The sequence below is a fragment of the Ovis aries genome, chromosome 15 (assembly GCF_016772045.2).
Source record: "Ovis aries strain OAR_USU_Benz2616 breed Rambouillet chromosome 15, ARS-UI_Ramb_v3.0, whole genome shotgun sequence".
Lineage (NCBI taxonomy): Eukaryota > Metazoa > Chordata > Mammalia > Artiodactyla > Bovidae > Ovis > Ovis aries.
This window is the reverse complement of record NC_056068.1, coordinates 80,973,281-80,986,025: the sequence shown is the minus strand read 5'-3', so window position 1 is coordinate 80,986,025 and position 12,745 is coordinate 80,973,281. Positions and strand designations below refer to the sequence as shown.

The 12,745-nt window shown below is 60.6% G+C and overlaps 2 protein-coding genes across 4 annotated transcripts in view; one reads left to right on the top strand and one right to left on the bottom strand.

The window, feature by feature from the left end:
* Positions 1–11,154, bottom strand: part of DTX4 (deltex E3 ubiquitin ligase 4) — a 41,178-nt gene extending 30,024 nt beyond the window's left edge. Inside the window, exons 1-2 of the mRNA XM_042233590.2 lie at positions 10,905–11,154; positions 1,764–2,484 (exon numbers count right to left, since the gene is read on the bottom strand). Coding sequence (XP_042089524.1) covers positions 1,764–2,484; positions 10,905–11,115 — 932 coding nt within the window. The 5' untranslated portion in view covers positions 11,116–11,154. The remainder of the gene's footprint in view (positions 1–1,763; positions 2,485–10,904) is intronic.
* On the top strand, positions 5,559–12,346 carry LOC121816730 (synapsin-1-like). 3 transcript variants are annotated; one of them, XM_060399591.1, is made up of 2 exons: positions 5,559–6,102; positions 11,654–12,346. In XM_060399591.1, exons 1-2 carry the CDS (start codon positions 6,099–6,101, stop codon positions 12,043–12,045), a joined length of 396 nt encoding a protein of 131 aa, XP_060255574.1. In that variant the 5' UTR covers positions 5,559–6,098; the 3' UTR covers positions 12,046–12,346. The 3 variants fall into 3 exon arrangements, 2 of the variants coding, with proteins under 2 accessions (XP_060255574.1, XP_042089525.1); XR_006056441.2 differs by lacking the exon at positions 5,559–6,102 and adding an exon at positions 8,221–10,780; XM_042233591.2 differs by lacking the exon at positions 5,559–6,102 and adding an exon at positions 8,221–10,527.
* The last annotated feature ends 399 nt before the right edge of the window (positions 12,347–12,745 follow it).

The following is a 12,745-nucleotide window of genomic DNA, read 5'->3' as shown; positions in this document are numbered from 1 at the left end:
TAACACGTGGAGTGTGCAGCGCTCCCTGTGTCTGACACTTGGAATGGGTCCCTGCTGGCGAGGGCATCTGGGCAGCTGTTAAGGAGCGCCCTCTCCTCGCTGAGGGTTACACGTTGACTCGGGGTGGGGGGCAGGGCAAGCCTGCTACCCCAGTCCACACAGGCAGGACCGCGGAAGTGCAGAGAGTCTAGAGCTCGCCCAGCAGCAGAGGCAGGGGTACGCTGGGCCACCTCCCAGTCCTCAGCATCCCCTCGTCTTCTCTCTGCCCAGGGCCGAGCCCCCCGGTGCAGAGATCCTCCTCCTGGCAGCCCGATCTTCGCAAGCGGGTGTCCACCCTAACTCTAAGCCTTCCTGAATATCTGCGGCTAGGGCCGACCGCCGGGTCAGGCTCCTACAGAGAAAGGCAAGACTGGCAGGTACGAGAGGCCCAATCTCACATGAAATCCGTGGCCAGCAGCCAAAGGCAGTGGGTACCATGTGGACCTGGGTCTCTCTGACTTTATGATCAGGAAGACTAAGAAGGTTGATGGGACACAGGGATAACAGAACGGACAAGTGTCACGGGAATGACTGACACCGAGCCCGGAAGCGTCTGGCATACGTAAGAGGAAGCGTGTGAGAGCGAAGTCGCTCAGTCGTGCCCGACTGTTCGAGACCCCAAGAACTGTAGCCCACCAGGCTCCTCTGTCCATGGGCTTCTCCAGGCAAGAATACCGGAGTGGGTTGCCACGCCCTCTTCCAGAGGGTCTTCCCAACCCAGGGATCAAACCTGAGGCTCCTGCAGGGCAGGCGGATTCTTCACCATCTGAGCCACCAGGGAAACCCCACAGTAAGCACTTACTAAACGTGGGCTGTTATTCCAGTCTGGAGTCCCTGGAGGCGAGGGAGTAACTCTCACGGGACACCTGTGCTTGGTGTGCGACTGCCAGGGAGGCAGCGTGGCACGGTCGGAAGGAGTCTGGGACTTAAACTTTAGGTTATCGTCTCTGCTGATAACCAGATACGCACCGTGGAGCGAGTGAGCCTCCCGGGTCTTCCAAGGTAAAATGGGACCAAAAACACGTGCTTTGCAGACTTGCAAGGATTAAGAAAAGCGATGAGGCCTGCAAACTAGTAGGTGGGGGAGCCCACGAGTGGTGTCTGCTCCTTCTTGGCAGGTACAGTCCTCACTGCAACCCTGACACCACGGCCGGGTTTACAGATGAGCAAGTCAGGACTCTACAGTGTTAGGGAACGGCTCCTAGCACAGGGCTGCTGCTGCTGCTGCTGCTAGGTCGCTTCAGTCGTGTCCGACTCTGTGTGACCCCATGGATGGCAGCCCACCCGGCTCCCCTGTCCCTGGGATTCTCCAGGCGGGAATGCTGGAGTGGGTTGCCATTTCCTTCTCCAAACCATGCAGGCATGCTAATTCATGTCCGTCGTGTCCCACTCTGTGCGACCCCATAGACGGCAGCCCAGCAGGCTCCTCCGTCCAAGGGATCCTCTAGGCAAGAGCACGACTGGGTTGCCATTTCTTGCTCCTAGTAAGAGGCAACGTCTCCTTCAGAATTCAGACCTGCCGGGACCCCACAGACCAAAAGGCTCCCCTCCGCACCACACCACCACACCACTGCGGGCCTTCCCCCTGCAACCAGAGGGTCTGGAGAAGCCGAGGAGGAGCTTAAGCCAGAGCAGCCCCTGGGTCCTCTCTGGCTCAGGCGATCCTCAGGTCTGAGGCCCGGGGCTCCGGAAGCGCTCTAGGGTGTCGCCGCAGAAGCACTTACCCAGAGGCGATCAGCACCCGGGACTGGGCCAGGGCCAGTCGCTGCAGGCTGGTCCGATCCAAGGTCGCCAGGGCCACACGGCCGGCCTTGCCGGTGGCCCCCGGGGGGCTGGCGGGGCAGCCCGCGGGGCCCGCCCCTGCCGCCGCGGGGGAGGCTTGTCTCCGGATCGCCTGCGACGACGGGGCCGGCTTCCCGGGGCCCTGGCCGGCGCCCGCGCTGTCGGGCGGCGTGGCCCCGGGGCCCTGGGCCGGCGGCCCCTTGACGGCCGCGGGCGGGGCGGCGCTCCTGCGGGCGGCTGGGGCGGGCGGCGCCGCGGCCTTGACGCTCCTCACCAGGACGCACTGCGGGCAGGAGCAGGGCGGCGCGCGCGGCCCCGCGGCGGCGGCGGCGGCGGCCCCGGGGGCGGCCGGCCAGGACGCGGCGCGGCCCGCGGCGCCCGTGGCCAGCGGGTAGACCAGGTCCAGGCGGCGGCGCACGCGGCGCTGGCGCTGCGTCTGCCGGTTGATCTGGCCCATGGTGCCGAAGTCAATGACGTAGCCGAAGCCGACGGGGCTCAGGTCGATGCAGGGCCGCTGCGTCTCGAAGGCGCGTTGGATGGCGATGCCCACGTCCATGTCGTAGGGCGTCCAGGAGCCGCGGTCGCTCTCCCACTCCCACACCACGCCCTGCCCGGGCGCAGAGGCCGCGTCGTAGTAGTTGCGCCGGACGGGCCGGAGGGTCCCTGCCGGAGAGGGCCGGAGGAGGCTGTCAGCGGCACCCAGGGCTGGAACCCAGGGGTGCTGCCTTAGGAGGCTCGCGGTAAGCGAGTCTACCGCGGGGCCGGCCCTTGGCTGCCTCGGCTTCGAAGGAGGCTCCTTCCTGCCGTTTTAAAGTCGCCGTGAACCGGGAGGGCTCAGGGCTGCGGGCTGGGGTGGGGGGCAGGGTGGGAAGCTGATGAGCTGCAAGGGAAGGATGTGGATGACGCTGCAGGGCACCCCAAAGAGCACTGGCTGGTTTGGAGCCCGAAGACCCTAATTTAGATTGCAGCCACATTCGTTTGCTTAATATAACAGCCCACAACCTCCTTTTCTCCCCAGGAGAAATACGATAATAGCTCCTTTGCAAAGTTTTTGCCATAATTAAATGTTGCTCTCTCACTCAACATGTATGTATTTGTGCCAAGTCCTGGGTTTCTCAAGCGCCCTGTCCTTTGCACTAAGGCATAACACCTTTGACACATAGCAGGTGCTCTTAAATAATCTCTCTTCTTCCCTGACTCTCTAAAGGCCTAAGCCCCCGAGGGCTAAGAGGAAAAGAACACAGGTCAGGGAACCCTAGAGAACGCAGGAAGACTCTGTCCCCACCCAGGAAGCCTGCCCAGGTGGTGATGGAGCTGGCATTCTGGACTTTTATGGGTGTGGTAAAAAAATAAAAGATCAGGGTGGGAGAACTCTCTCATATTTCCCAGCATTAAATCTTATATCAACAACAGTAATAGCGATCCTAAGAATAACTTTCTATTTATCTAACATCTTTTATTCAAGAAGCTCAACCTTCCTAAAGATAGGGTTGTGGCTGTTTAGTTGCTGTTTAGTCAAAAGTTGTGTCTGACTCTTTGCAACCTCATGGACTGTAGCCCACCAGGCTCCTTTGTCCATGGGATTTTCCAGGCAAGAATACTGGAGTGGGTTGCCATTTCCTTCTCCAGGAGATCTTCCCAACCCAAGAACTGAAACTGCGTCTCTTACATCTCCCGCACTGGCAGGCGGATTCTTTACGCGCTGACCCACCAGGAAACCCAAAGTTGGCATGAAAGTGAAAGTGCTGCTCGCTCAGTCCTGTCTGACACTTTGTAGCCCACTAGGCTCCTCTGTACATGGAATTCTCCTGGCAAGAATACTGGAGTGGGTTGCCGTTGGCTTCTCCAGGGGATCTTCCCACCCCAGGGATCGAACCCGGGTTCCTGCATTGCAGGAGGATTTTTACCATCTGAGCCACAAGAGTGGTCTCATTTATAGTGCCCAATGAGACAAAGTGTAGAAATACACTTCAAGAATTGGAATCCAGATGTGTGTGAGCAAAGATCATGTTCTTCAACCTTAGATAACTCTGCCTGCTTCCTGAATAATAATAAAAAGAGGTCCTGCAATTCTAAAACAAAAGGTAGGAGAGTCTCAGTCTGGATCGTCTCAGGGTGGGTGGGTAGGGGGTGGCAAGGGCAGGGGAGAGATCCAGGTTATTGCAGGCGATCAGTTAGAGCAGAGATGAATCTTCAGGGCTGGTGGGGAAAACTAAGCCTGTAACTTGCCTCTTTCTCCTCTACCTCCCGGAACCCTGAATGCAGACCCATGCCCAACCCAGGCTCATTTCATGGGTATTAAGCTCAAGGCGGAGGATGCCTGGCTCGGGGCAGGAGGGGGAGACTGGGAGAGCTCCTAGGATGCTGGAATCTCTGCATCTGTCAGCTTAGGCTCCATCAGAGCGGTGGGAAAAGGCTCCCCTCCGCTGGCCCCTGACCCATCCCCTCCTCCAAGCCAGAAGGAGATACCAAGACCGGGGACAGAATGCCATTCAAAGGGGGAAGAAAAGGAACAGTGACTATTGAGGCCTTTGCCAGGTCGTCACCCGCCCTCCCGCCCCGTCTGCAAGCCCCTTAATGACCCAGAACATCAATATGCAGAGGCTGGAGGGAGAGACAGAACAAGCCCCTTATTCAGGCCCGGGAGCTCTGCTGGGGGACGCGGGGGGGCGCGGGAGAGGAGGGAGAAGGGGCACCCAGGAGGCCCCCGTCATTCCCCCGGTTCCCCCCTGAGGAGCCAGCTCGCTGGGGGACAAAGTCGCAGCCTTGGGATCCAACGGCGGAGCTTCCGGCCGCATCAGCCCCTTGGTCCAGCCTCGTTTCCCCACCTGCTTGCTCCCTCGCCAGTGCCTCCCCCACGCCTCCTAGTCACCAGGGCTGGCCTCTGGGGACGCCCTTCTTTGCCGTTTTCATCTGCTGAAATGTTCCTTACCGTTAGGCTCCTGTGCCATTTGTCACCCATTTCTGGACGTGCCCTCCCGGCCCGGGCACCACCCTCAGGGAGCCTGGGGAAGCAGGGCGCCTTCCGTCTGCTGGGTACCAGCATCCCAGCCTCTTTCACACACCGCCTCGCGCGGAGGCGGAGATGCTTCCGCAGAGCTCCCTGCCCTCCAGCGGCTAATGCAGCGCGGATGCCAGAGACGCGTCGCGGTGCGTGGAAGACACACCTCTGGGGACGCTGGCATCTGATCACAGATGTTGCTGAGTGTGTATCAGCGGCTGTGAGGAAGGGCGATTCATGTGCTCCTCGAGCGCCTGGAGTTTAAAACCAGGCAAGGAAGTTACGAGACACAGGCTGCCCGGAGAAGGCTGCCAGCAGGGCAGTGTTAACAGGAAACCACACGCCCTGGGAGCTCCGGTCCCGGGCACGACTACCTCGAAGTCAAGACCGAGAGCCGCTCCAGCCGCCCCTCTGTGGCCTCCACACACCCTGATACTCTCTGCCCACACTTCCGCCTCACCGGCCTCTGGCACCCTCTTAGGTGCCCATCCTTCAGATCTCAGTTCATTTTCTCAAGGAAACCTCTCTGGGCCGTCCAACTGGCTCAAATTCCTGCTCCTATTATTATTATTTTTAACACTGATCTGGAGGTGTAGTCACACACTTCTTTGTATGACTCATCTGATGAACATCACTCTAATCCATGGGACTCCCGGTCTCACAGAGTGGGTATCCAGGAGTTTGCTCACAGCTGCGGCCCCCATGCCGGGCATGTCCTAGGAGCTCTGTACTTATCCATGGAACACATGAGGTAATAAGCACTTGGAGAACATTTCAAGAGGTGGAGAGCATGACAAAGAGCCTAGGGCCTGGGGGAGAGGGGGAATCTCAGGAGGTGACAAGGCCGAAGCAGGGCAGCTCAGGAGAAGCAAGCTGCTGCCGTCGGGGAGGGGGTGTGGGTCCCAGGGAATGTCTGAATGAAAGGCTTGCCTGTCTGGCCGGCCTAGGGGAAAATATGGGCAGAGAGCAAGCTAAACCTGGAAGGGCGTGTGAGAGGCAGGGCACAGATGGTCGGAAACGCTGGGCCGTGAGGGCTTTTATTTACAGGTCTCGAGGAACCACTGAGGCTCGTGACACAGAGAAGTGATGGCCCGGGTGTGTCCACGCTAACTCGCTTCAGTCGAGTCTGACTCTTTGCTACCCCACGGACCATAGCCCACCAGGCTCCTCTGTCTGTGAGGTTCTCCAGGCAAGAATATTGGAGTGGGTTGCCATGCCCTCCTCCAGGGGATCTTCCAGACCCAGGGATTGAACCTGCATCTCCTGTGTCTCCTGCATGGGTAAGGGGGTTCTTTACCGCTGAGCCCCTGGGGAAGCACAGTGACACCAGAGCTGCTCTGTTTATTGGGTACTGGGGCCGGGCCGATGGTGGGGGGGCAGCGGCGTGGGAGGTGGTGAAGGCATGGAGGTGGGAGAGGGTGCTGGGAGCAGAAATGAAAAGCAGGTGGCGGACCACAGACCCTACAGAGGGGCACCGGGCAGGGCGTGAGCCTGAGTAGCTGAATGCTTTCTAAGTCATCCAGGGTCATCGGCTTCTGAGTCTCCTGGGGGAACAGATGAGTCACCGACGGTCAGCCTGGCCGGGGGCCGGGCCCAGAAACCTACACGTGAGCCCCTGCCGTGTTCATCGTGACTGCTCAACTTTCAAATCCCACATGTCCGTATAGATGAGACATCCAAACGCAAAGCTGAAACGGGTCAAAGACTCCTGAGGCTTCGATTATGGGCAGGCCATAAGATGGTGATGCCATTCACCAAGCAGAGAGGTGTCACAAGGAAGAGCTGGCTTTTGGAGGGAAAGATGCTGTGTTCAGTTCAGCCTCGGAGGGCAAGTTAAAAACAGGAGGTGGACCTCCGCACCAAAGGTGGGGGACAAGAGGGATGGTGGCGTTGCGTTCTCTGAAGATTTTCAGAGACTGCTCCATGAGGAACGGGCGGGTCCTGGACCTGTCTGTAGTCCTGGACCTGTCTATAGACCCTGAACAAGATGATCGGAGAAAATCCACTGGGTCCCAAGGTGCAGTGATGGAAAGACAGGGATAAAGGATTTCACAGACTAAGCAGGAAGAAAGAGAGAGAAATGAAAGGTTTCCCTGGCAACTCAGATGCTGACACCCCAAAACACCACCCAAGTTGTTGGCTCCTGGGAAATGAGAGACAACGCCTTCCAGGAATGACCCTAGGATCCCAGGGCATTTCATCCACATCTCTGTGGTTCTGTGCTCAGGACGTTCCAGGCTTCTTGGACCAGCGGCCCTCATCCGCACTCGAACGTTCCACGAGGGCGAGGACGTGGACGGTTTGCTGTTGCAACGTCCCCTGGGCCTGGGACGGGGCCTGCGTGAAGCAAGAGGTCCGCAAGCGTTCCCCAGAGGAGGCAGGGCACGCGCACTTGACTGGGAACCTCAGCTCTGTCGTGCACTTGCTGTAAAACTCTGGGCAACTTCAACTTTTCCAAATTGCTTCCTTTACTACGAAACCAGAACAGCGGGTCCTTCATAAGAGGACCATGGAGGATGGAACCAGGAACTGCACACCGGGTGCCTGCTGCCGGCCCCACACCGCAGCACCCTGTGGTCATGACGCTCACCCCCAGCACTCCTGTGCTCACACACGGCGGGGAATGTCGCGGGGGAGTGGGCCTAAAATCAGCTCCCTTGACTCACGCTCCATCTGACCTTTCTCACTGTGTTAAAGACATAAAAGAGACTGATGTCGCCTGGAAAACTGAGCTGGAAGGAATCCTCCCTCACACCCTGTTACTTCTCTCAGCATCTTCAGTGGTGCAGGCTTCAGACTCATCCACCCACTGACCTGCATGATGGGAGGCAGGGAGCCAGAAAGAACCTTAAGGCTGCCCTTCATTCTACAGATGAGAATGACGCTTAAGCAGTCAAGGGACTCAATGGTAATGATCCGGTCCGCTGAAACATACAGGGGAACAGGGGACAGTGATGCTGGAAGATACAGGGGGTGAAGTTCCTGCCGCTGCCCTACAACAGGTCAGCCTGGTCAAGGCGAATGGTCAGGGGCAGAGAGGACCCAGCCAAGGCTTTGGGAAGCAGGCAAGACTCCTTCACCTCCACCCCCCTGTCTGTTTCCTCCTTCTCCCTTCACCTCGAGGAAGAATGACACTGAATGCAAGTAAGCTCAGAGTCTGGGAGGAGAGGGGCCCAGGGCAAACAGAGGCGGGCGAGGTGTCTGCGACCCCCTAGCCATCTCCCTGGAGACAGACTGGATGAGGCTGGAGCTGGGGGACTGGAGACGCTGAGGACTTACTTGGCAGCAAGGCAGGCAACTTCTGAAAAAAACAAAGCTCCCGTGTCAGGAAACGTCCCCACAGAGTGGAGGCAACAACAACAGAAAAAAAAAAAAAAAAAAAAAGAAAGAGGAATCGCCTCTGGGCAAGGGGCTTCCAGCTCCCCTTTGTTTATGGAGATGTTTCTGGTTCCCAGCTTCAAACTGTGGCTTGGGGATGGTGGGTGCTTTAATTAGACATCGCTGGGGCTTGGCCGAGGTTGCCCGGGAGCCAGTGGGTTCCAGTCCCTACCTTGTCACGGCTTCATGCATGAGCTATATGGAGAAGAACTGTGTGTCTGTTGGTGGGGAAGACAGAGGCGGGGGGGCTGCAGACACCCCGAGATGCTGTTCTGCTTTGGCCAGCTCCCTGACAGACCCAGCACTCCCGGGAATCCAGCCCAGGGCCTTCTGCACTGGGTCTGGCGCGGAGGATGGTCTGCTGCAGAGGATGGGTTGGCCAGCCGACCCTTAGCATGAGCGGGTGAAAGCAAAACAGTCTCTAAAAGGAAGAGAGCAGCCGGACAAGTCCCCCGAGGCAGTTAGACCAAGGCTCCAGGGCCAGCTCAGGCCTAACCTGTGGGGCGCCCCAGCCCCCAGGTCCCTGCCCACCCCCAGGCAGTGGTCAGCTGGTTCTCAGGAAGAGTGGTCAGACCTGGGGAGGAGGGTGTGTCCTTCCACCGGGTCTCCTCCAGACTTCACTTCTGTACCAAGGACCTGTACCAGGCCCACTACAGACATCCCTGAACACTGAGTAAGCTTTCCTCCTTTCCAAACGTGGGACCAGGCCTGGGACCTCTATGTCGCTAAGGTGTCCCTCCACCTGCAGCTGAGATTTAATCTGAAATAGGACAGCTCATAGGCCTCCCTGGTGGCTCAGCGGTAAGGAACCAAGACACAAGTTTGATCCCTGGGTCAGGAAGATCCCCTGGAGGAGGCCAAGGCAACCCACTCCAGTATTCTTGCCTGGAAAATCCCATGGACAGAGGAGCCTGGCGGACTACAGTCCATGGGTTGCAAAAGGCTCAACAATGACAACTGAACAGCTAACCCCTGTCCATGAATTCTGAGCAGGACTGGAGTTCCCTGTTGCTAGGTGGCTTGACTGTCAGCCTCGCTCTGGACCCACTGACAGGGATAGACCTTTCCAACCGCTACCCTAAGTCCACAGTTAACTTCTCCCCGTCTCCCCATCCCCAGGCCGCACGATCCTCTGCCCCAGTCTCCCCACTTCCCTCTGCCCCAGTCTCCCCACTGTCCTCTGCCCCAATCTCCCCACTGTCCTCTGCCCTATTCTCCCCACTTCCCTCTTTAGCCCCTCCTCCCCCAGTCTCTCTCAGCTCCACCTTCCCCCCTCTCTCACCAAGGCTGAAGCCCCCCCAGATGCTAACACTTCTGGAATCCTTTCCCCAGAAGGCTTCCCTCAATAGGCGAATGCCTGCAAAATCCTTGGCAGGGAGCTTGTTGGGAGTCGTGGCTACAGATGAAGACAGGGGGGTGGAAAGACACCCCTTTCCCATGACCATCCTAATTAGCGCTCAGGCCGTGGGGGCTTTCCAAGGCGGGCGGACATGCCCTGCTCGGGCAGCTGTTGTCCGGCCCTCTGGGACTCTCCCGGCCCCTCTCCGGCCCCTCCTCCCCCACACCTGCCTTTCCGGGGGCTCCTCAGTCAGGGAGGCCTGGGGAGCTGAAGTCCACGGGGTGGCAAAGAGTGGGACATGACTGAGCAGCTGAACTGAACCAAGCTCTCACCCTCGTGGGGAAAGCCCAGCCAGAATTCCAGAAACTCCCCCCAGAAACACCGCCTCCCTGAAGAGGCTCTTCAGGGATAGATGCGTCCCAGACCAGCTGAGCCCCGGCCGGGGGCCTCGAAGAGAGGCAGGTGTCCCCAGCTTCCCCACCCTCACGCCAAGGACCGGGCACCCTGATTGCCATCCTCACTGGGGCTGGGAAGCCGGGTTGGTGGTGGCCACAGCCGCGACTTACTGCTCACCAGTAGATGGGAGCTCAATGTGTCCCCCTCGGGGCCTTTGTGCGAGGAAGCTGGGGACAGTTTCCTTGCAGGAATGCGCAGCCCCGGCCGCCTCCGCCCCCAGGGACAAACACGCTCGGCTTCCCCGCTGGCATTCCGGAGCGGCAGGCCTCCCCGTCCCCCGTCCATCTGCGCGGGCCTGTTGCTTCCACCCTCGGAGCGCCGGAGCAGAGGCGCTCACCGCCCAGCGGCCGCCAGGGCGTGTCCGGCCCTGACAGCCCCCGGTCCACCGGTCTCTCCGGGGAGGCCTGTCCCTTCGCAGGATCGACTACAGCGCCGGCCTCCCGCGCATCTCCACCCTCCCGCGCGCCCGGTGCCCACCCCCAGGACGCGGCTGGGGAGACCGCATGCCCCCAGGAAGGGCCGAGGCGGCGAGGTGGGCAACCGAGGGAGCGGGTGGCAGGCCCCAGGGTGCCCGAGGCAACGAAGGCTCAGCCCACGTGATGCTGGCGAAGGCGGGCAGGTAGTCTTGCCCACTGGCCGGGATGCTGGCACGGCCCCTCGGTTCCTACAAGAGCGGACTTGGGGTACCGAGCGTTTAAAGAGAGGGGGACGTGAAGGGCTTTCTTAGGGGCGAGGGTAAAAGTCGGCCGGCCTAACCAGATCTGCACGGACGTTTATTGCAGCAGGTACGAGAGGATCGCTGGGCGGGGGCGCACCGCGCCCCCTCCTCGGCAGCCTGTGGGGGACCCGGAGGTCTGGAGGGGACCCCGGCGAGCGAGGGTGCGCGCTGGGCGGGGACGGCCGGCTCACCCGTGTCCTGGCGAAACTGGTTCATGGAGTGCAGGTCGATGATGTAGGGCGCGAGCCGGCGGTCCACCTGGCCCAGCACCACGCTGCCGCCGGCGCGCGGGCCGGCGCGCACCGCCGCCTCGATGTGGTGGCTCACGGCGGGGCTGTAGGGCCGCCAGCGCCCGTGCTCGTTCAGCCATTCCCAGACCACCACGGCCGAGGCCAGGAGCATGGCGCGCCCGGCCGCCCGCGGGCCCCGGCCGCGCACCCCGCGCCCCCGGCCGCCTCAGCCCCGGGCCGCGGGCCGCGCCGCCGCCGCGCGTCCGCTGGGGCCCCGAGATCCCGGCCGCCGGGCTCCGATCGCGCGCCCCGCGGGGTCGCGGGGCCGCATGCACACGGGCGCGCGGCCGGGGCTCCAGCCCTTGCACCGGGCGCCGGCGGGATCGGGCGGGCGGCGGCGCTCGGGGCGGCTGGCCGGGCCCTCCTCCCCGCCCCGCGGCCCCCGCCGCTCCCCCGCCCGCCCGCCGCGCGGGCCGAGAGCTCCCCCTCCCTGCGGCTTCGCGCCGCCGCCTCGGGGAGGAGCCGCCCCTCCCGAGCCCCGCGCCCGGGCAAACCGCGCCTGCGAGGGGCTCCGCGGTCCCGAGGCGCGAAGGAGCGACACCCCCGCCCCCCACCAGGACACGGCCCCGGGACCGCCGCTGTCAGCATCCTCAACTTGGCAGGCTCCCTCCTCGAAAGGGAATTTTTTCTTTCTTTCTTTTTTTTTAAAGTGCAGTGTGATCGCTGTCCGCACCGCGAGCTCCGGGACCCGCAGCGCCTGGCACACTCCCGGTCTGCACGCTGTCGCCGCGGGGGCCGTGTTCCCGCATCTTCGCCGGCATCCTGCGCTGTCCGTCAAGGACGCGGGGCCACGCCCCCGGGCCCACCGCGGCCCGGAGCCCCCCGCCCCCTGCTGGCCGAGTGCGCGCCTGCCGGCCCGGCCACGGCTCAGCCCCTGCCCCGCCGCCCGCCCCGGTGTTCCTGCCTGGAGGACCCCGGGGACAGACGAGCCTGCGGCCTACGGTCCATAGGGCCACACAGTCGGATACGACTGAGCGACTCAGCACTTACCAGCCTCTCTGCTGAGACCCCCTGCAAAGGCGTGCAGAGATTGGAGAGATGATGGATTAACCCTGTCGGTGCAGAGGGCAAATGTGGGTTAGCTGGCCTGCTTAGACTACCTTGGGCTTCCCTGGTGGCTCAGATGGTAAAAAATCCACCTGCAGTGTGGGAGCCCTGGGTTCAGTCCCTGGGTTGGAAAGATCCCCTGATGGAGGGAAGGGCTACCCACTCCAGTTTTCTGGCCTGGAGAGTTCCATAGACTGTATAGTCCACGGGGTCTCGCAGAGTTAGACACGACTGAGTGACTTTCACTTTCACTCTAGACTACCTTACTGAAATAAAGGAGGCATGTGTTAAATGGATTTATTTTGCAGAATTTCTGTGACGCAAATAATGAGACTCCAGGGCTTCCCTGGTGGCTCAGATGGGAAAGAATCTGCCTGCAACCGGGTTCAGTCCCTGAGTGGGGAAGATCCGCTGCGGGCGGGGGTGGGGGGGGGTGGTGGTGCCCACTCCAGTCTTCTTGCCTGGAGAATTCCGTGGATAGAGGAGCCTGGCGGGCTTCAGCCCATGGGGTTGCAGAGAATGGGACCCTTCTCAGGACAGGCAAAAGTTAGACTTGGTTGTTTTGGTCATCAACAGTCAATGTGGAAATCGTCTAAAATGGATATGTTCTGACTAAAAGATTAGATTGACATCAGGATTACATATTAATCTTTCCAGAAAGCACAAAACTTGCTTTGCTAAAGCTGCAACCACAT